The sequence below is a fragment of the Malus domestica genome, chromosome 06, assembly GCF_042453785.1.
Source record: "Malus domestica chromosome 06, GDT2T_hap1".
NCBI classification, from domain to species: Eukaryota; Viridiplantae; Streptophyta; class Magnoliopsida; order Rosales; family Rosaceae; genus Malus; species Malus domestica.
This window is the reverse complement of record NC_091666.1, coordinates 20,981,976-21,003,926: the sequence shown is the minus strand read 5'-3', so window position 1 is coordinate 21,003,926 and position 21,951 is coordinate 20,981,976. Positions and strand designations below refer to the sequence as shown.

The following is a 21,951-nucleotide window of genomic DNA, read 5'->3' as shown; positions in this document are numbered from 1 at the left end:
CCACAACAAAATGAAGTTGCAGAAAGATTGAATCAAAGCTTGCTTGAGAAGGTTAGATGCATGTTGTCTCAGTCGTGTTTGAGCAAGTCATTTTGGGCAGAGGCAATTAATTATGCATGTCACATCATCAACCGGTTACCCTCAGTTGCTGTTCAGGGTAAGACACCAATGAAGGTATGGAATGGAAACCCTTCTTCTGATTATGACTATATCCGTATTTTTGGTTCACCTGCTTATCTTCATGTGATTGAAAATAAACTTGATCCTAGAGCCAAAAATGCTATCTTTCTTGGTTTTAGTAGTGGTGTCAAAGGTTATAGATTGTGGTGCCTAGAGATGAAGAAACTTGTAATTAGCAGAGATGTGACATTTGATGAAGAAAGTATGTACAAAGACTCTAAGAAGAATGTGAAAGATGTCTAACAGGTGGAGCTTGAGAAAGTTGCCTCTCGTATTTCAAGTCCTATTTCTGCTGATGTCGAAGCTACTACAAGTGAAGAAGTTGGAGACCATGAGGATGTTGAAGAAGTTGAACTTGAAGATTCTATTCAAGTTGAAGAGGAAGTTTCACCTCAAGAGTTTATTGCCAAGAACAGAGGAAAGAGACAAATTATTAAGCCAGCTCGGTATAGTGACTATGGTTCTTTTACTCATCCTATTATCACTGATGAGATTCTATTCAATTTTGAGGAAAATATTGGGAGTGAAGAAAAGGAGAGGTGGTGCAATGCCATGGATGATGAGATGAATTCTCTCTTGAAGAACAAGACTTGGGAGTTAGCTAAATTGCCTAACGGCAAGAAAGCCATCGGTTGCAAATGGGTGTATGCCAAGAAGGAAGGTGCTGATGAGAAAAGCAATGTGAGATTCAAAGCAAGATTAGTTGCTAAAGGGTATGCACAAAAGGAGAGCATTGACTACAACGAAATCTTTTCTCCGGTTGTGAAGCACTCTTCAATTCGCATTGTGTTAGCTCTTGTTGCACAATATGATCTTGAGCTTGTGCAACTCGATGTGAAGACGGCTTTCCTACATGGTGATTTGAATGAAGAGTTCTATATGTGTCAACCGGATAGGTATACAGTGAAAGGGAAGGAAAATTTGTTTTGCAAATTGAAGAAATCACTTTATGGATTGAAACAATCTCCAAGGCAATGGTATTTGAGGTTTGATAAATTTATGAGAGGCCAAAATTATTTTAGAAGTCAATATGATCATTATGTGTACTTCAAGAAGTTGCAAGATGGGTCTTTCATTTATTTGTTAATATATGTTAATGATATGTTGATTGCCTCAAAGAATGCCGAAGAAATTGAGAAATTGAAGAAGCAAATGAAGAATGAGTTTGAGATGAAGGATCTTGGCATGGAAATCACTAGAGATAGAGAGAAAGGTTTGGTCAGTTTGAATCAAAGACAATACCTTGAGAAGTTGATTTAGAAGTTTGGAGTTTATGATTCAACCAAGCCAGTTAGTCATTTTAAATTGAGTTCTCTACAATGTCCTAAAACTGATAAAGAGAAGCTGCAAATGAAAAATATACCATATGCAAATTTGGTTGGTAGTTTGATGTATGCAATGGTATGCTTTAGACCGGATATTGCTCATGCAGTTGGCATGGTGAGTCGATATATGCATAATCCAGGTAAAGAGCATTGGTAAGCAGCTAAGTGGACATTGAGGTATCTCCATGGTACTCGAGACGTTGGTTTATGCTTTGAGAGAGATGACTCTGGTATTGGTCATTTTGCAGTTAGTTATGTTAATTTAGATTATGCAGGTGATCTGGATGGAAGAAAGTTTGCTACAGGCTATGTGTTTACTATGGCTAAAGGGCCAGTTTGTTAAAGGTCCATTTTGCAGTCGTCTGTTGCCTTGTCTACTACAGAGGCTGAATATATGGTAGTTGCTGGAGTTATAAAGGAGGTCATTTGGATACATGGGCTGATTAAAGATTTAGGGGTTGATCAGAAGTAGGTGGAGGTACATTGTGATAGTCAGAGTGCCATTTATTTAGCTAAGTATCAGGTTCATCATGTGAGGACCAAGCACATAGATGTGCATTATCACTTTGTGCATGAAGTCGTTGGTGAATGAGAGATCATTCTCCAGAAGATTTCAACTAAAGACAACCCTGATGATATGTTGACTAAGGTTGTTGGTGTAGCCAAGTTTGTTCACTGCTTGAACTTGGCTCACATTATGCCTATATAAAGAAGGCGTTGAGCAGTAGGAGTTTTGGAGCATTTGGCTTGGCATGAGTTGTTCTCTTGCTAGTATTTGAGAATGAATTTTTGTGTTGATTGTGTTGGTTGGCTTATCATGGCATTTTCGAAACTTGGCCAAGGTGGAAATTGTTGAATTAGTGGCCAAGTGGCCAAAAGCATATAATAAAAATGATGGACATAATGATGTGGGAACATCATTATGAGGAGACAAATGATTATGTTTCCTTTTTCTTTGGCTTTTTCAAAGGTAGAAAATTCAGCTTTTGTCCTCCCACTTGTTGCCGTTTTGGAAATGAGAGAAACGGAAGGAGAGTTGTAAAATGTGCAGAAAATAGAGAGCATTTTCTGAAGGTAGTTTTAGAGTGCACCAGAAAGATAGAGAAGAAAAAATAGAAGTGCAGCAGCCCCTCTTTGAAGAGAAGAAGAATGTGCTCTTCTCTTTGGTTAGTTTTCACCCACCAAGGGAGTTGTTGTTGTAATAGCTTTGAGCTTTGTATAGAGAAGAAATTATTCACAATATTTCTTTCTTTATTTGTTTCTTTGGTGTGTGAGAGCTATTGGTTGTATTGGGGTTTTGGGTTGTGAGCTTGCCAACACTTTGTAAACTCCCATTTGGTTGATAGTGGATTATTGGGTGAGCTTCTACTGCTTCGAGGACGTACTCCAGTTACACTGACTGTTGAGGAACCTCGTTAAAATCTTGGTGTCCTTTATATTTTGTTTTTGCATTCCATTTTATATATTTCTTGTGGGTTAGCTTGAGCTGGTTCCAACGGGTTTGGTGCTATCCTAGCACAACATGTGTCACATTTCTTACCTCTCAAACTCGATGGACATAACTATCCCTATGGAGGAACAATTTATATCATTGCAATGCATTCATAGCTTTCTACGATTCATCGATAATGGAACCTCTTAATGTCATCCGGCTTTCCTTTAGACACAGAAGGCCAACTCACAGATGAGATTAATTCTTTTTCGAACCCTGGATTCAACCAGACCAGAGGGTTCTCTAGTGGTAGATCAGAGAGACTGGCCGATGACCTACTTTCAACAACATCGATATTGTTCCCAACTTGGTAATTATCACCTGCACAATCCGTCAGGTGAGAGGTTTTATTACAAAAGGCCTTAGTGTTAGTTAGAGTGAGGTTAGAATATTTAAACTCTTATTTTCTCATAGCTAGGTCAATGTGGGAAATTTCAACACGCCTCATCACGTGGGACCCAATTAGTAGGTCACACGTGTAAGATCCGCATATCGACAACCAAGGGGACTCACCCTACATGCGGGGCAAGGAACCCATCATCATTGTGTGGGGCCAAGCAGACCCATCCATCACGTGGCAGTACATTACTAGCCTGTTCCCTGGCTCTAATACCATATAGAATTATCAGAGAGACAAACCTAGGGCCCATTTCGAACAACACCGATACTGTCTCCAACCACTAAATCTCTCTTTTTTTTTTCTTTTTTTTTTCTACAATTCTTTTTTTGTTCTTCTTGTTCTTTTTTTGTTCTTCTTTTCTTTCTTTTCTTCCTCATGGCAGCAGAAATTTATCTTCTTCTAACAATAGTAGATATTCTTCACCCTCAGGTTCATGGCTGGTGAGTGCACGAAGAAAATTAGCTTCGTGCACCCATAGAGAAGCGCTTGCAGCAAAGTTCAAACTAAGAATCAAACTCTGCTCTGATACCAAATTGAAAATAAAGGGTTTAGGACAAATTTAAGTATTCTCTACAATCTCACGATTCTCGAATAACAACTTCAATATTTTATTTTTCTCCATAAGGAGGTATTTATAAGATTACAAAAGAGCAATACTAGGAAATAAATTAAAAAAAATCATTTTTCTACAAGACAAGGAAACCTAGACCAAATCAAATCATATCAAAACCCTAATTAGATCAAATAAAATCACTAATTAAATCAAATCTTAAAATACTTTTCTTTTTATTTTCCAACACCCCCCCCTCAAACTCATGATGTGAAATCTTCATTTACATGCTAAAACTAATTTCAATCTTTTTGAAAGCTCAACAAATCACAATCCGACATAACTAATGCCTCTTTTCGAATGTACGACTAGAACTAGTGCCTATCTTTTCGTAAGCCCAACTAGAACAAATGCCTCTTTTCGAATGCCCGACTAACAAATCATAATCCTCGGAACTAACGCCTTTTTTCGAATGCCCAACTAAAACTAATGCTAATCTTTTCGAAAGCCCAATTAGAGCTAACGTCTTTTTTGGAAAGCCAGATAAATAAATCTCTTGATATGTTGGAACTAACGCCTCTTTTCGAAAGTCCAGTTGGAACAAATGCTAATCTTTTCAAAAGCCCAAAAAAACTAACGCCTCTTTCCAGAAGCCCCAACCACCAAATCTTTTTTTTTTAATATCTTTTTTCTCATTTTTTTTTCGTTTTTATTTTTTCTCTTCTTCAAACTCAAAAACAAACTAAACTTACTAGAAAAAATAAAATAAAATACAAAAAAACACCCATGATAGGAAACAGATCCTACCATGACTAAATTTTTATTTTTTTTGCTAATCTCTTCTCCAAGGGAACAAAACCATACCTTTTTCTTCCATTTTCTCTTGTTCATGGTAGCGAAAATTTGTTTTCTTCTAACAATCGTAGACAATCTTCACCCTCAAATTCATGGCATGTGGGTGCATGAAGAAAATTAGCCTCGCGCACCCACAAGGAAGCTCTCACAGCAAAATTCAACCAAGAATCAAACTTTACTCTGATACCAAGTTGAAAATAAAGGGTTTAGGACAAATTTAAGAATTATCTACAATCTCACGATTCTCGAATAACAACTTCAATATTTTATTCTTCTCCATAAGGAGGTATTTATAAGATTACAAAAAAGCAATACTAAGAAATAAATCAAAACAATCCTTTTTCTACAAGACAAGGAAACTTAAACCAAATCAAATCATATCAAAGCCCTAATTAAATCATATAAAATCACTGATTAAATCATATCCTAAAATACTTTCTTTTTATTTTTCAACATTTAATAGTGAAATGTATCAATGCTGCTGAGGCATGGAATGCTCTTCAAGAGCGATATGGTCCTTCCTCCCACAATAGGGTTATTCCACTTTGAGGTGTGCTTCTCAATCTTTGTCGTGGTGATCACTGCATCGCTGATTTTCTAGATAAAATCAACGCTTTGGCTGACTAACTTGCCCTTCTAGTTCGCCCATATCTGATGCTGACCTTATTACCACAATTATGAACAACGTTGGCCCTCTGTATGAAAATACCGTTGCCTCTATTCAAGCCAGAGAGACTTCCATTTCCTACGCTGCATTAGAAGCACTACTTCTCAGTGCAAGGACTCGCCAATGGACCTTCTCTATCCCTAATAACATGCTCGAACACTATGATAAGCTTTCTACAGACATTGTCCCGCAAACTTAACCACCTATTATTAGGTGTGATTTTTATAACAAAAGGTCTCGGTTATGCAGTTTGGTTAACTGAGCCTATTATAGATGCTTTGGCTATTCCTATGTCTATGCAGAAGTTTTTGAAATCTAAGGTTTCTACTTATATCCATAATGGACAATGTCGTCGGCTTGTTTTCCACCATAATTGGATGCACTCAACTTATCCTTCAGCACCAGCAAACCATGGTTACAAAGAAGTGATGCTGAGTGGTTGCTATCCACTGACGAGCTCAAACGCAAGAAGAGAATCAAATTGGCCATCTATGTTGCTATTTTCATTGTGTTTCAGATCATCGTCATTACTGTGATTAGCCTTACTGTGATGAAAGTGAAGACACTCAAGGTCCGGCTAGGGAACATCAACGTACAAGAACTCAACTCTGTCCCAACAACACCTTCATTCGACACAAAATTCACAACCCAAATCAGTGTCAAGAACACAAATTGGGGTCCTTACAAGTTTGATGCTAGCAATGTCATGTTTTTGTACCAAGGAGCGACTGTCGGGCAAGTTTCTTTTCCAAAGAGAGCAAGGCTGGAATGCTTTCCACCAAAAAGATCAATATCAAAGTGAGCTTGAGTTCAAGTGCATTAGGCGGTTCCAATCTTGGGGGTGAACTGACCAGTGGCGTATTGACTCTCAACAGCGCGGCTAAGTTGAATGGAAGGGTGGAACTGATGCTTATAATGAAGAAGAAGAAGTCTTCCACCATGGACTGCACCATTGCATTTGATCTGCCATCAAAGATTCTAAAAAGTTTACAGTGCAAGTGATCATTGCAGCTAGGGATCCAGGCTACATACTTCGCTACGGCATTTGTATTGCGACTAGCTCTTGCTTTGGTGTAATTTCTTCTTTTATTCTTTTCTTCTGTGTGGCTTTTGGATTTGTTATTCATTAGGGATGCCACCCGCTTTTTCTTGTCCATATTTTAATCTGGCTTAGTTATTTGTTTACCAGAAACTTAATAGCACTTACCTGGGTTTTTTCATGCATCATCTATCTCTATTGTTTTTCGTATTTGTTCCCTTAAGGACAATTTTTATTTTCTTTTACTGTATAAATTTTTTTTGGTTGAATTGTTAATCTTTTGAAGGGCAAATGATTTCTTTTCTTCAAGCATGATATGCCACTTCCTTTTAATAATTACAATGAAGAAGAGAATACTAATTATAAACTCTAATTTGCATTCCGTTGACTAAAAGATAGAATATGATCACTACAATTGCCAAAAAGAGACATGCTACATTTTATTAATTCTTAGCGAGTTACAAGAGGTGGATTTATACAGACTTAATTTTGAAAGAAAGGAACACCGCAGTCCTTATGTGAGAAAAGATATAGGTCGAGAAAAACCTAAGTTGAGAATTTTTGAAGTGCTGAAAACCGTTGACTTTTCCGAGTGCTAAATCAACGGGAATTTTTGGATGTCCCCCTATTGGATGTCATCAGTCATCATTGAAAGTAGGGTTAAAATATTAGAAAGTTTTTGTCTAGTGGTGTTGTTACTTTCGGTTCCCCCCTCACTTACTGTTTTTTATTCTTTGCTTTCGGCTCTTCATGCTGTAAAGCAAAAGCAGGATATTAGATTAAGTTTTAGAGGGATTGCATGTCATCATGATGTTGGCTTAGCTGCCATCTTCCCTGCTCTCTTCTTCACGTTTCTTCTTCCTTATATGCTGCAACTTGTAACAATTTTAGTCATGAAATAAATATATAAAACTTCAATATGGTATCAGAGCAGGAAAAATAACCTGCTTCTGCATTTCTTCTAGCTGATCGTATTCCATCTCCGACATGGCGGAAGAACATTCTTATTCGTTTGGAGATGAAAATCCCCAGCCTTCCTCCTCAACCGTGTCTGAGGTGGATGTAAATCCAAATCAAAGATTAAGCTCGGTCTTGTTAAATGAGTTTAATTACTTACCTTGGTCGAGAGCAGTGAGTCTTGCCCTAGGTGGAAGATCCAAGCTAGGGTTCATAAATGGAAGCATCGAAGTCCCAGATGTTTCCTCACCAACTTATGAAATCTGGCTTTGCAAGGATCAGCTAGTTATGTCATGGCTCCTAAATTCCATGGAACGTAAACTAGCTGAAATATTCAGTTATTCTGAATCATCATTCAAGCTATGGGAGACAGTCAAGGAGATGTATGGCAGCCAGAACAATGCTGCACGTGTGTTTCAATTGAAGAAGGACATTTCCAACCTACAACAAGAAGGAAAGCCCTTTGTTCAACTTCTGGGCAGCATGAAGAGCATGTGGAATGAGCTGGAAATGTATCGGCCTCATACAACTGAGGCGTCTTTGCTACTAAAAAGGGCAGAAGAAGACAAGATATTCCAACTCTTGTCAAGCCTCGATTCAGGATACGAAGACCTACGAAGCCACATACTCATGAACCCCGATCTACCTTCCTTCACCAGCGTATGTGCAACAATCCAACGTGAAGAAGTACGAAGGAAAGTCATGAACATTGGCACAAAGACCGGTGTAACTGAAGCAAGGGCTTATCTAGCCAACGAAAGAAAATACAAAGTGAAGAATCCACACTTAAAGTGTCAACACTGCAACTATACTGGTCACGTTAAGGAGACATGCTGGATTTTACATCCAGAATTAAAGCCAGAGTTCATGAAGGATAACAAGGGCTCACAAAGACTGAACCGTGCACCACACAGAGCCAACAATGCAACTGCCTCAACATCTCATGGTTCTGATGCACTCAAGAATTTCACTGCAAATCCAGCTGCACTCATAAATGAGTTTGCAGTGTATCTTCAAAGCAAGAAAGAGGTTGGCTTTGAAGATGGAAATTCAATAGCTTTGCTAGGCAAGTTCGCTGGATTTCTGACAGACACACAACACATGACCCGAGATGACATGCAAGGTATCATGACTGCTTTCAAAACTGCTCTTAATGTAAATATGATGCATGATTTGTGGATTGTTGATTCGGGTGCCACAGATCATATGACCAACCATGTTTCTAAGTTTCACAAGTTTGAAAATTTTTCAAAACCTTCTCAAGTCTCAACTGCCAATGGTGAGAGTTCTAAGGTTTTAGGGAAGGGAAATATCAACTTAATGTCGGACAAAATTGAGTCAGTAGCCTTATTTGTTCCTTCTTTTCCATTTCAACTTCTATCTGTGGGAAAAATCACTAATACCTTAAATTGTTTAGCCATTTTCTCCCCTCACAATGTCATTTTTCAGGATTGCCTCACCAAGAAGACGATTGGTGAAGGGTTTTACCTTGATGGCCTCTATTACATATCAAAAAGCAGTTCCAGAGGATTTCAAGCCAAGTCCAGTCCATCCCAAGATAGTCAATTGTGGCATCAACGTTTAGCTCATCCTGCCCAACCTGTTTTGTCATCCTTGTTTCCAAACTTAGGAAATGATTTAATTTTTTGTGAAACATGTCATTTGTCTAAAGCCACCAGATTACCTTTTACCTCATCCTTATCTAGGACTAGTAAAGTTTTCGAACTAGTTCACTCAGATGTATGGGGACCAACGTTTGAATCTTTTGATGGTTATAAGTATTATGTAACGTTTGTTGATGATTTCTCTAGAGCCACCTGGTTATACCTTTTAAAGTCTAAGAGTGAAGTGATTGAAGTTTTTAAGGATTTTCACAATCTTGTTAAGAATCATTTTTCCTCTCAAATTCAAACCTTAAGATCTGACAATGGCACCGAATATATGTCCCATATCATGTCATTATATTTGAGCAAGCACGGTATCATGCATCAAACAAGTTGTGTCGGCACACCTCAACAAAATGGTGTAGCTGAAAGAAAAAATCGTGACATACTGGAAAAAACGAGAGCATTAATGTTACAAATGAACGTACCAAAGAGATTTTGGTCACAAGGAGTCATGGCGGCTGTGTACATCATCAATAGACTTCCTAGCCGAGTCTTGGGGTTTAAATCTCCACTTGAAGTCATGAAAGGAAGAAAAATCGACCTTTCACATCTTAGAGTCTTTGGTTGTGTCTGTTTTGTTCATATACAGTCACACTATCGAGATAAATTGGACCCTAGAGCTCTCAAATGTATTTTTCTTGGTTATTCATCAACACAAAAAGGATATAAGTGCTATGATCCTCAACTAAGAAAAATAATTGTATCTAAAGATGTTCGATTTCATGAAGCTAACCCTTTTTTCAGCAAATCACATGAAGCCACAAGTCAGGGGGAGTGCATCTTAGACCTAATTCCTCTACCAAGAATCTGTACTCAAGATGTTTTAAATGACAGAGGTGCTAACCATGACCACATTGATGAATCTTCTACACCTCTCATTGAAGTCAATAATGAAGGTACTCATCCTGATAGTTCTGTGCATGATGATGACAACAGCAACCAAGAAAATCCTCAAGGTGTGGATGAAAATTTGAACGAGGATGAGATAAACCTCCCAGAACCTCGACGCAATCCTCGGCGTGATAGACAACCTCCCACAAGGTTTCAAGATTTTGTCACATATAAACCGAGGCATCCAATTTCAAATTGCGTGTCGTATCAAAAGGTAACTCCATCTCATGCTGCCTTTCTTAACAATATTTCAAGTCACAGTGAGCCTCAAAACTTTTATGAGGCTAATAACCAAGTTGTGTGGAAAGAAGCAATGAGAGATGAACTCAAAGCACTAGACCAACACAAAACCTGGAGCATCACCAAACTTCCACAAGGAAAAAAGGCAGTGGGCTGCAAGTGGATCTATAAGATCAAGTTTAATTCTGATGGTTCGATTGAGAGGCATAAAGCCAGGCTGGTGGCTCGAGGATTCACTCAAACATTTGAGGTGGATTACAAGGAAACATTTGCTCCTGTTGCAAAAATGAACTCAGTAAGGGTTCTATTGTCTGTTGCGGTCAATAAAGGTTGGTCTATGTACCAAATGGACGTGAAGAACGCCTTTCTACATGGTGATCTTGAAGAAGAAGTCTATATGAGATTGCCACCAGGACACCCTCAAAGCCAAGAGCCTAATTTGGTGTGTAAGTTACATAAGTCAATTTATGGATTGAAGCAATCGCCACGTGCTTGGTATGCAAAACTAAGTACCGTTCTTCATAGCATTGGTTTCAAAAGGAGTAATGCAGATTCATCATTATTTGTTCGCACAAGAGCTGCGAGCAAATTAGTTGTGTTAATATATGTGGATGACTTAATAATTACAGGTGATAATGCTGCTGAAATCACCACACTCAAACAGTCACTTCAACAAAAATTTGCAGTCAAAGATCTTGGGGTGTTGAAGTATTTCCTTGGAATCGAAATGGCATCTTCTTACAAGGGACTATTTCTTAATCAACGAAAATACGTCATGGACCTACTTAAAGATGCTAATATGAGTGATGCTAAGCCTGCACTTACCCCTCTTGATAGCAAGCTCAAGCTTGACTTGGGAGGCACGTCACTCTCGGATATCAGCTTATATCAGAGGCTTGTCGGCAAGCTGATCTACCTAACGATCACCAGACCAGACATCTCACATTCAGTAAGTATCGCCAGTCAGTTCATGCACTCTCCCACCATCGAGCATCTGAACCTTGTCAAAAGGATCTTACGTTACTTAAAAGGGTCTGTTGGTCGTGGCATCCTCATGGCAAAGAATGACAACACTCAAATCATGGGGTACTGTGATGCTGATTGGGCAGGAAACGCAATCGATCGCAAGTCCACCACGGGTTACTGTACCTTTGTTGGTGGAAACTTGGTCACGTGGAAGAGCAAGAAACAAACTGTCATCGCAAGATCAAGTGCTGAAGCTGAATATCGTGCAATGGCCTCAACCGCGTGTGAGCTGATATGGCTAAAAGGACTTTTATGTGACTTAGGAGTGTTCACAGCTCAACCAATGACATTATTTTGTGACAACCAGGCTGCCATGCACATAGCATCAAACCCCGTCTTTCACGAGAGGACGAAGCATATTGAAGTCGACTGTCACTATATCCGTGAACAAGTACAGTCGCAGGTGATTCAGACGCATTACGTAAAAAGCTTCGATCAGCTGGCTGATATATTCACTAAACCTCTGGCTTCCCATCAGTTTCAAAGGCTCCTCTCCAAGCTTGGATCCATCAACCTACTGGATCCAGCTTGAGGGGGAGTATTGGATGTCATCAGTCATCATTGAAAGTAGGGTTAAAATATTAGAAAGTTTTTGTCTAGTGGTGTTGTTACTTTCGGTTCCCCCCTCACTTACTGTTTTTTATTCTTTGCTTTCGGCTCTTCATGCTGTAAAGCAAAAGCAGGATATTAGATTAAGTTTTAGAGGGATTGCATGTCATCATGATGTTGGCTTAGCTGCCATCTTCCCTGCTCTCTTCTTCACGTTTCTTCTTCCTTATATGCTGCAACTTGTAACAATTTTAGTCATGAAATAAATATATAAAACTTCAATACCCCCTAAGTTGCTAGTTTCGTAATTAACAAGACATTGGGAAGTAGAATTGAATTTAAGTGCAAAATTGCAGATACACTTCCTTGAAAAATTGACATAATCCACATATATATATACATGAACGTTCTCGTAATTTATCGAAACACTTTCTATGAAAGGAAACAATGGCTATACTCTAAACATGCCATTCTTATTGCAAGGCTTAATTAGTATCAAAGTTTGAAGAACAGCTTAAATATCTTGTGAAAGCAGTGTTTGGTTCATTTGGGGAAGTCAGAGTTTTGTCTGCTCCGGACTATCTTATACGTACGACTCAACTAGGGAAAGCATCAACCTCTGGGGATTACCATGCACCTTGCAAATTGTCCCTGAAGAATTTGAAATTGTAAAACATATCAAGACGTTATCTTACACTGTCCTTGACATGAGCCCTCGTGGATTCCCCGTCCATTTTGGTAAATTCGTTATTAGTTTTAACTTTATGAGAAAATTTTCAGTTAACCCGTCCATAAGGCTGTACAATACGTATAATAATATGAGGCCATCTTCAACCGGGCCGGCCATAAGGCCATAGGACAAAGTATAGCCCTTCTTGACACAAAATTCATCTCCAATGGAGGTTTGGGCCAAAATAATCTTCGGACCCACCGGTCCAAAATCCAGTCATATGGCTAGAGGGCTGGCCATCTTTAGCCAGCCAGCAAACCCTTTCAGTTGAGCCTAGCTGGATTTCTTTTTCTTTTTCTTTTTTAAGACCAAAATTAAAAATTTTAATTTTTTTTTTCTTATAAACAACCAAGACATTTTCACCATTTATCACATCATTTTCATCATTTCATACTATCTTACCTCATTTTATTTCAATTCTTCACATTCTATCCACCTAAAACACTCCTTTCATACATACCCCTTCCTTAAATCTTCCAATAATCTTTCCTTTAATTTTTTCAATAATTTTCAAATTGCCACATCTTCAAGTGGCACTCAAAATATGTCCGGAGGCTTATTCATTTAGGGACAAGTGACACTCAAAATATGTCCGGAAACCTTATTTGAAAATGGTAGTTTTATTCAATTAACCAATAATATTAAAGAACAAAATTAAAATAATAAATTAATGAATGGGCTAAAGAATAGTCTCATTCAGTTGGAGATGGTTTATAAATATGAATTGGCACTGTTCATTAAAAAAAAAATTTCTTACAGGGCTATAATCTGGACGGGGGCTAAATATAGCCCATTCGGTTGGAGATGGCCTGAGTGGAGGAACATTGAGAAATATATACCCGAAAGTAGAACATATCAATCTTGTTGTCCACTTATAATATAACATATAATGTACCACCTCATATTTCGAGTACATATCAACCTTGGGATGTTGTTATACTTTGTACGTAGCTTATGTTTGGTTGTGAAATTTGCAAGTACTAAAGAACATGGGATAAATTAGTAAGATACATAGTGTTGCTATTGACATTCTAAAGATATCATTTTGCACCCATTAAGGTGTTACTACTACACCAAAAGTGTCATCTTGCATTCATTTACATACATATTTTCTCTTGTGTTTTTATAAATAATAGTGCTATTCACACAACCATTTTTACTTCCACACCTTTTTTTGTTTTTTGTCATTGATCTTCTTCAATTCATTCAATTGAGAGAGTGTGGGAGAAGTGTTAAGAAAGCTGAATTTCATTGAATGAATTATAAAGTTACACTATTGTTGTTTATATACAACTTTTCACTCTTTCACATAACTCTAACCTTCTAACTAACTTGCCACCTATTACAACAAACTCAACAAATTAACCAACTCTAAGTTTTATCACTAACTGAGTCTTTTACAATACTATCCTTTACATCCCCCCTCAAACTAAACTGAGGAGTATGAAGAGACAGTTTGGATTGTATGAGATGAAATATGTCTTTGGATAGTGATTTGGTGCAAATATATGCAATCTGATCTTTGGTGTAGACAAAATGGACTGAAATGGCATTTGACTACACTTATTCTCGGATGTAATGATAATCAATCTCAACATGCTTTGTTCGAGCATGAAACAAAGGATTCTTAGCAAGAGAGATTGCAGACTGATTGTCACACCAAAGTTGAGGAGTAGAAGGAAGAGAGAAACCAATATCAATAATCAACTGACATATTCATGTGATTTCAGCTGCAGTATTTGCTAGAGACTGATACTCTACCTCTGTGGAAGAACGAGCAACTATTTGTTGCTTTTTAGCACTCCAAATGATGAGAGAAGATCCCAGAAAAATGAAGTAACCCCCAGTTGATCTTCGATCAATTGTACAACTGGCCCAATCAGCATCAGAGAAGGCTTTAAGACCTGGAACAGATGAGGATTTGGAAAACCAAAGATCAATGTCAATAGACCCCTTGAGATATCTGAGAATTCGTTTGACAGCTTGAAAATGAGATTGCCTTAAACTGTGCATAAACTGACAGACAAGATTGATTGCAAAAGATAAATCTGGCCGAGTCCAGGTTAGATACTATAGAGCAACAACTAAAGATCGATATTCTGCAAGATTTTCAGGCAATGGAGATGAGTGATCCAACTTAGATGTACTGAGAGGAGTGACATATGGTTTGGATCCATTCATATGAACCTTCTTCAAAAGATCCAAGATATACTTGGTTTGTGAAATAAAGATGCCTTTGGAAGATCTCTTAACTTCAATACCCAAGAAATAGTGAAGAGAACCAAGGTTTTTGATAGGAAAAATGGAGTTGAGTTGAGAAATAACATGTGTGTAGGCTGCAGTGGATGGTCCTGTGACCATGATATCAACATAAACCAAGACAAACAAGGAGTGGTTAGACTGAAATCCAGTAAATCCAAGATGTTTCAATGCATCATGCAATTTTTCATACCAAGCTCGAGGGGCATGTTTAAGTCCATATAAGGACTTGTGTAACTGACACACATGAGTAGAATGAGCTGCATCCTCAAAGCCGAGGGGTTGTTGCATAAAGAAAGATTTAGAGAGAGTTCCATGCAAGAATGCATTACTTACATCAAGTTGACTGAGACTCTAATCAAACTAAGCAACAAAAGTGAGTAGTAGTCGAATGGTCACAAGCATAGCCACAGGACTAAAAGTTTCAGTATAATCCAACCCTTTTTGTTGATCGAAACCTTTAGCAACTAGGTGAGCCTTGTCCCTATCTATGGTACAATCAGGTTTTCTTTTAATTCTGAAAACCCACTTGCATCCCACAATGTTTTGATGATTAGTTTTGGGTACTAAGGACCAAGTACCAGTTTGTTGCAGAGCATGAAACTCCTCCTGCATTGCCTTAACCCAATGTGGATACTTTGAAGCTTAGAGACAGGTAGTGGGGCCAAATTTATGGGAAAGATGAGAATGGAGAGGATGTTTGGTTATAGAATAGGCTTTTGGTTTGTAAATACCAGATTTGGACCTGGTTTGCATAGGATGGGTATTGAGAGGAATGGGGAAATATGAAGATAATGAAGTAGCTACATGGATTGGAATAGATGAAGTTGATGGAGAAGATGAATGGGGTAGGGTATGAGGTTGTAAAGACTGTGAAAAAGAAGGTGTATGATTGATATAAGGTTGAGTGAAAGTGATATGAGTACGAATGGTATTTTGAGATGAAGATGCACTTGGGAGAGTAGGACACTGAGAAACTGCAATATTATGAAAGGGAAAACTGCTTTCATCAAATAACACATGCTTGGAAATATATAAATGATTTGTAGTAAGATCTAGACAAGCAGTTCAACTAGATGTTTATGCTTGCGCTCAGCATAACCATTTTGTTAAGAAGTGTGAGGGCAACTTAGTTGATGACTTATACCATTCTCAACAAGAAAGTTTGAGAATTAAGTACTGAGATATTCACCTTCAGAGTCTGATCTGAGAGTAACAATTTTGGTATGGAGCAGATCTCAACAAGGCCTTTGAATTAAACAAAAGTAGGAAACACATCGGATTTATATTGCAAGGGATAGAACCAACAATATTTTGTATAGTCATCAACAAAGATGACATAGTATCTGAAATTATTCACAGAGGTAACAGATGCTGGTCCCCAAACATCTGTGTGAAGTAGCTCTAATGGCTTACTTATATGACAAAAGACATGAGCAAATGGCAAACTAGAACTTTTACTTAAAGCACAACTATGACAAATAGACTTGTTTGAACCATTAGACAAAGAGATACAATACTTAGCAGCCAATTTATTTAATATCTTCAGAGAAGGATGGCCAAGTCTTTGATGCCAGATATCCCTGGAAGCATGAACAGAAGCAACAAGAGCATTATAAGGACTGAGCATAGAGCTAGAAGATTGTGGTTGAAAGTGATAGAAACCATCTCTTATAGGACCTTTAAAAAGCATCTTCCTCGAAGAAATATCCTTCACAACAAAGTGAAAGGGATAAAGATGCATAGAACACCAATTATTAACAAGAAACTGATTTGCAGAAAGCAGATTGTGTTTCAAATCAGGAACACGTAACACATTACTAAGTTGAAATCTGTGATGAGAAGTAAGTAATGTAGAGGAACCAGAGTGAAGAATAGGCAAACTTTTTCCATCTCCAATGTAAACTTGCTCAGGTCCGGAGTAAGGCTCTGGATTTTGTAGGAGTTGGCCATATGATTGCTAGCACCAGAATCAACAATCTAGGTAGGTTGAGTAGGTTGTGTGCTTGCAGTCATAGCAGAATGTGAAACATTGCTGGAGTTACTGGAATAATGTGGATTCATGCGTTGAAGGCACTCAATTGCATCATGCGCAAATTGACGACAAATTTGGCATGGAATCTTTCTTCCAGAGAAATTAGAATTGGATCGACCACCACGATTATACCTCTGATAGTTGTTACGAGATGAATTTGAACAATAGTTATTAGATCTGAAATTACCTCGTCCTTGAAAATTTCTAGGGTTTGAGAAATTGCGATCACCACCATGGCCTTGAGAGGTATGTTGAACAACAAACGCCTGACGGTGAAGTAGGAAGAATGCCAACGATGGAATTGAAGGCCTAAATTTGCACAGATGAAGTAACTTTCTTCCAATTTGTCACCTAAATCTCTTTATTGAGAAGAAGGTCGTGTAGTTCATCAAGAGTGGTGGAGCCAAGCCGAAATTGAATCGCATCAACAAACGACTCATATTCTGGTGGTAAACCATGAAGTGTAACATAAATGAGTTTGGAATCTTCAACCGGAACACCGACACTGGCTGAGCCATCAAGAATTCCGGTGAGGTTATAGCGACGGAAGATCGGAGCAAATAGTGCACTCCAAGTAAGGTAATTGGTCGTGGTCAGCTTGATTGGCACCATAGATCCAATATTCTGGATCGTAATTGAAGGTGTGGAGAGAGAAAAACTGGAATTTGAGAGAGGAGAAGGATGAATTTATGTCGTCGACTCAAAGGAGGGAGAAGCAGAGGTGGCCATGAAAGAAGATTAGGGTTTTGATGAAAGCTTAGCAAAGAAGCTTTGAGCGGGAAAGCGTGAGATTTGGATCAAGTTGGTGGACAAATGGTGGGTGATACCATGTTAAGAAAGTTGAATTTCATTGAATGAATTATAAAGTTACACTATTTGTTGTTTATACACAACTCTTCACTCTCTCACATAACTCTAACCTTCTAACTAACTTGCCACCTATTACAACAAACTCAACAAATTAACCAACTATAAGTTTTATAACTAACTGAGTCTTTTACAATACTATCCTTTACAAGAAGTACAAACTGGTCTGTGGACCGCACTACCCATGTCTCAGAAAAAGAACGTTTTATCCTTCCTCCCAATCAAAGTACTTAGAAATATTATCATGAAGGAAAAATGAAAGAAATGTATGTTGGAGGAAGTAAGAACAAAGCTAGTTTCTCAATGCCTTTTGTAAAACAGAAGGGAAGCAAGTTTATATGGAATATCCTTTCTTTTGTTATTATCCATGAATAAAAGAAACAATTCTGTAGCTGCCTTAATTGTTTTTAGTTTCTTATGTTGACTCTCGAGAACCATTGATTCTTGACTTTTAGCTATATGAATGGAAGCTTATGTTAATTATTTAAAATGTCCGTATCATGATTCATGACTCAGCAAAAGCCTAAAAAGGTCCTCAGTTCACCAAAGTCATCGATCATCTAGAAGCCAATAATTAATCCCCGCCTGTGTCTTTGGACGCGTCTGGTGTCCGTGTCTGAAATAAAATTCTTTGCCTGAAACTCACATGTTCCTGGAAGTTCATTCCGCCACTTAACTTATTGAAATTGTACAAACTCCAAAAACTATATATAACATACTACTCGTCCTTCACTTTCACAAACAACTTCCTCTAACTCAAAGTTTCATATCCAAGAAATAGAGAATTTTTCCTTTCACTCATCAAAAGATCCGAAGAATTCTAAGAACGATGGCTGAGAGCACTCGACAGGCTGATCCCTTAGCACCAGCAAATGGTTACACAAGAAGTGATACTGAGTCTTTGCAATCCGCTGATGAGCTGAAACGCAAGAAGAGAATCAAATTGGCCGTTTATATTGGTATTTTCATTGTGTTTCAGATCATTGTCATAACTGTGATTAGTCTCACCGTCATGAAAGTTAAGACTCCGAAGGTTAGGCTAGGCAATATCAACATTCAAGACCTCAACTCTGTCCCAGCAACGCCTTCATTTGACACAAAATTCACAACCCAAATAAGGATCAAGAACCCAAACTGGGGTCGTTACAAGTTTGATGCTAGCAATGTCACGTTTTTGTACCAAGGAGCGACTGTCGGGCAAGTTGATATTCCAAAGAGCAAGGCTGGAATGCTTTCCACCAAAAAAGTGAATGTAGAGGTCAGCTTGAGCTCGAGTTCATTAAGCAGTTCGAATCTTGGCAGTGAATTGAGCAGCGGGGTGTTGACTCTCAACAGCGCAGCTAAGTTGACGGGAAAGGTTGAATTGATGCTTATAATGAAAAAGAAGAAGTCTTCCAACATGGACTGCACCATTGCATTTGAACTGTCATCCAAGACGCTCAGAAGTTTGCAGTGCAAGTGATCAGAGCAGCTGTGCATCTTGGCTGCATCGTTTGCTAGAGCATTTAGATTTGGACTAGTTCTTGATTTATTATTATAATGGTATATGTATTGTTATCTCTCCCTTTGTTTCTATTAAGTTTAGTTAAAGTTAAAGGTTTTAGGGTTATATTTAAATTCACAATATTCGAATATTTTATCTTCTGCGCTTGGACGAATTTATAAAATCAAAATAAGGTCTCTAAGAAAAGTAAACTTGGTTACCGTGATAAAGAAATCTAAGATATCTTTATATTTGCTTGATTGATAATTTAGTATCCCTATCATTATCCTTACATAATTAGAAGACTGTTAGTGAGGGTCATATCTAGAGCAACTCCACCATAACCAATAGCCCGATTGACCTTTGATTTTTCCTACCCAATATCCTGAGCTGCTTGCTCCAGCCCATGCGGGCGTGTGGGCTGAGGGAGGGGCCAAAGTGAGAGGCCCAGCTGGAGTTGGTGGCCTAAGAGCCTGAGGCCAAATGATGCGTGGCTGACGTCAGTATGACGTCATTATAAATTAATAAAAAAATGTAAAAAATTAATAAAAAATAAAAAAGATGTAAACAATTGATAAAAAATTTTGAAAATTGTTTAAAAATTAAAAAAATATATTAATTTTTCTATAAATATCTTATCATTATCTTCCACCTTACACCACAATTTTATATTTTCTCAGATACTTTGGGTTGTAATTTCTTATTTAATGAAACATGGTACAACAAGACCATTTAAAAGTCATATTCAAAATTTGAAATAAAATTATTTTTTATTATTTTATAGAATATAAAATAGTAATATTTTATTGCATATTATCATGACTATTCAGTTTAGGAATGGAGATGAAATAGGCAACTACTATTCATTAAAGACAATTATTGTTCACTAAAGGCTATTCAATACGAAGTTGACCTAGGCCTTGATACGCTGAAGTTGCTCTTATAATCTCCGCACAGGGCTCCTCACGTGTTAGCTATCAATTATTTTATTAGATGCTGCATTTAAGGATGAGTTAAAGACAGTTTCAGGCTGCCTACCATAATATTGCCATTGTTTAGTAAGAAGACAGTAAATGACTTTCTGTTTTTTGGTCAAACGATTAATTATAGATAATACTAGCAAAAGTGCCCGGACGATGCTGCGGGTTTTAAAATCGTATAAAATATGTAGAAAGTTATACCGTGTACATATACAATTTACATACATGTGAAATCTATTCACAACCATAAAAAAAAGGTTTCAACTTTGACATAACAAAAACAGTTTGGACAAATCTTAGCAAGAATTAACTAATATATATGAAGTAGAAAATGAAAAACCTTTCCTTCTATAAAAATGAAAGTGGTAATGGTAACATCAGTTCTAGACATATTTTAAGTGTCGAACATAGGAGCACACTTATTAGCTATTGGATTATACCAATTTCCGCACCATTTTTCTATAGCTTCATAGTTGGCATAGTCTGAGCTAGTAACAAATCTCTCCACTTCTTTGAGATAGTTTTGAGCAATCTGTGATTCCCATGAGACACCTTTGCCTAACATCTCAATGCTAAATCATCAGGAAATCCAGGAATAAGACATTGGTGCAAAAAATCTCTATATTCCAAAAGATTGTTAAATAAATCAACCAAATACTCGAGTACCAAAAAAGAGAAAACTACATGCGTATAGAGCGGTAGATAAGATAAAGGTTAGTTCTTTGCGAAACCAACATTGCATTTTACCCAAAAAAATGATATATAAATAAAACCCAATAAAATAAAAGATGAGTATATGCAGTGGCAGTCATATAAGAGTTCTTTCATCAGCTGAAATTTGGTATTTCAAATTGGCCCATTCATCATTTCTATAAAATTTATATTATGGCATTCCCACTTAGCAAAACTAATATGTTAGTATTAATAAACTGAAAAGCTATATCATTGTGACCCGAGTCAACTTATCCAATCAGAAAAGTAGTGTAATATCTTTAGTAGAACATAACCTGGTCAATCGAGCAAGTTTTGTGCTAAACTCATTGAAATTCCTTATCATTGAGGTAAACTTGTAGCTCTTTATCTGCACATTGATGAAGCCGTTCCAACCCAGACTCAGCTTCACCTGCAGAAACAGAAATTGATTAGGATCGTAAGATCCATAAAATAGAGTACAATTGTAAACACTTTGCAGCAAGGATCGTAAGATCAATAAAATGTCCAGAATATTATTTATAGGTTTCGACAAATATAAATACTATTACATATGTTGGTTACCATTGGAATTCCATTTTTGGGGGCTGACATGATGACAGAAACTAATATTTCTAAAAAACATTAGTTTCATAATAACGGGATGTATATATTTGATTTGTGGTTGTATAACAAATATCAACAATGAGAGTAAAGTTGGTTTCACAGATAGATGATTAAAAGTGACTAAATTTAAGAATACCTTGAGTTATATGGCAAAATCTCCATTTATATCCCTGTAAATCTTTTGGTGTTGCATTCTGTATTGATGGTTGCTGAGACATGCCCTGTAAAAACATTTGTAACATGAGAGTAAAGTTTGAATAAGTATATATTTAATGGTTGAGTAAGATTATTGAGCTGAAACTCATTTTCTGGAAAAAGTGTGCTGCTGTACAGCAAAACCCAAAACTTAAATAGTTTTAATGAGCTTACGGGACCACTCATCAGCAAGCTCATGGCTTTTAGAACCTAAGACCAAGGTCTTCCAACCTCTTTCATGGTGGCC

The 21,951-nt window shown here is 37.5% G+C and overlaps 1 protein-coding gene across 1 annotated transcript; it reads left to right on the top strand.

Moving 5' to 3' along the window:
- Positions 1-18,558: 18,558 nt before the first annotated feature.
- Positions 18,559-19,191, top strand: LOC103439247 (late embryogenesis abundant protein At1g64065-like). The gene has a single exon (XM_008377788.1). The coding sequence runs from the start codon at positions 18,559-18,561 to the stop codon at positions 19,189-19,191; it is 633 nt and encodes a 210-aa protein (XP_008376010.1).
- The last annotated feature ends 2,760 nt before the right edge of the window (positions 19,192-21,951 follow it).

Bases quoted from the DNA above. Each gene is read 5' to 3' on its own strand.
- LOC103439247 (XM_008377788.1), top strand. From the start codon at position 18,559: ATGGCTGAGAGCACTCGACAGGCTGATCCCTTAGCACCAGCAAATGGT.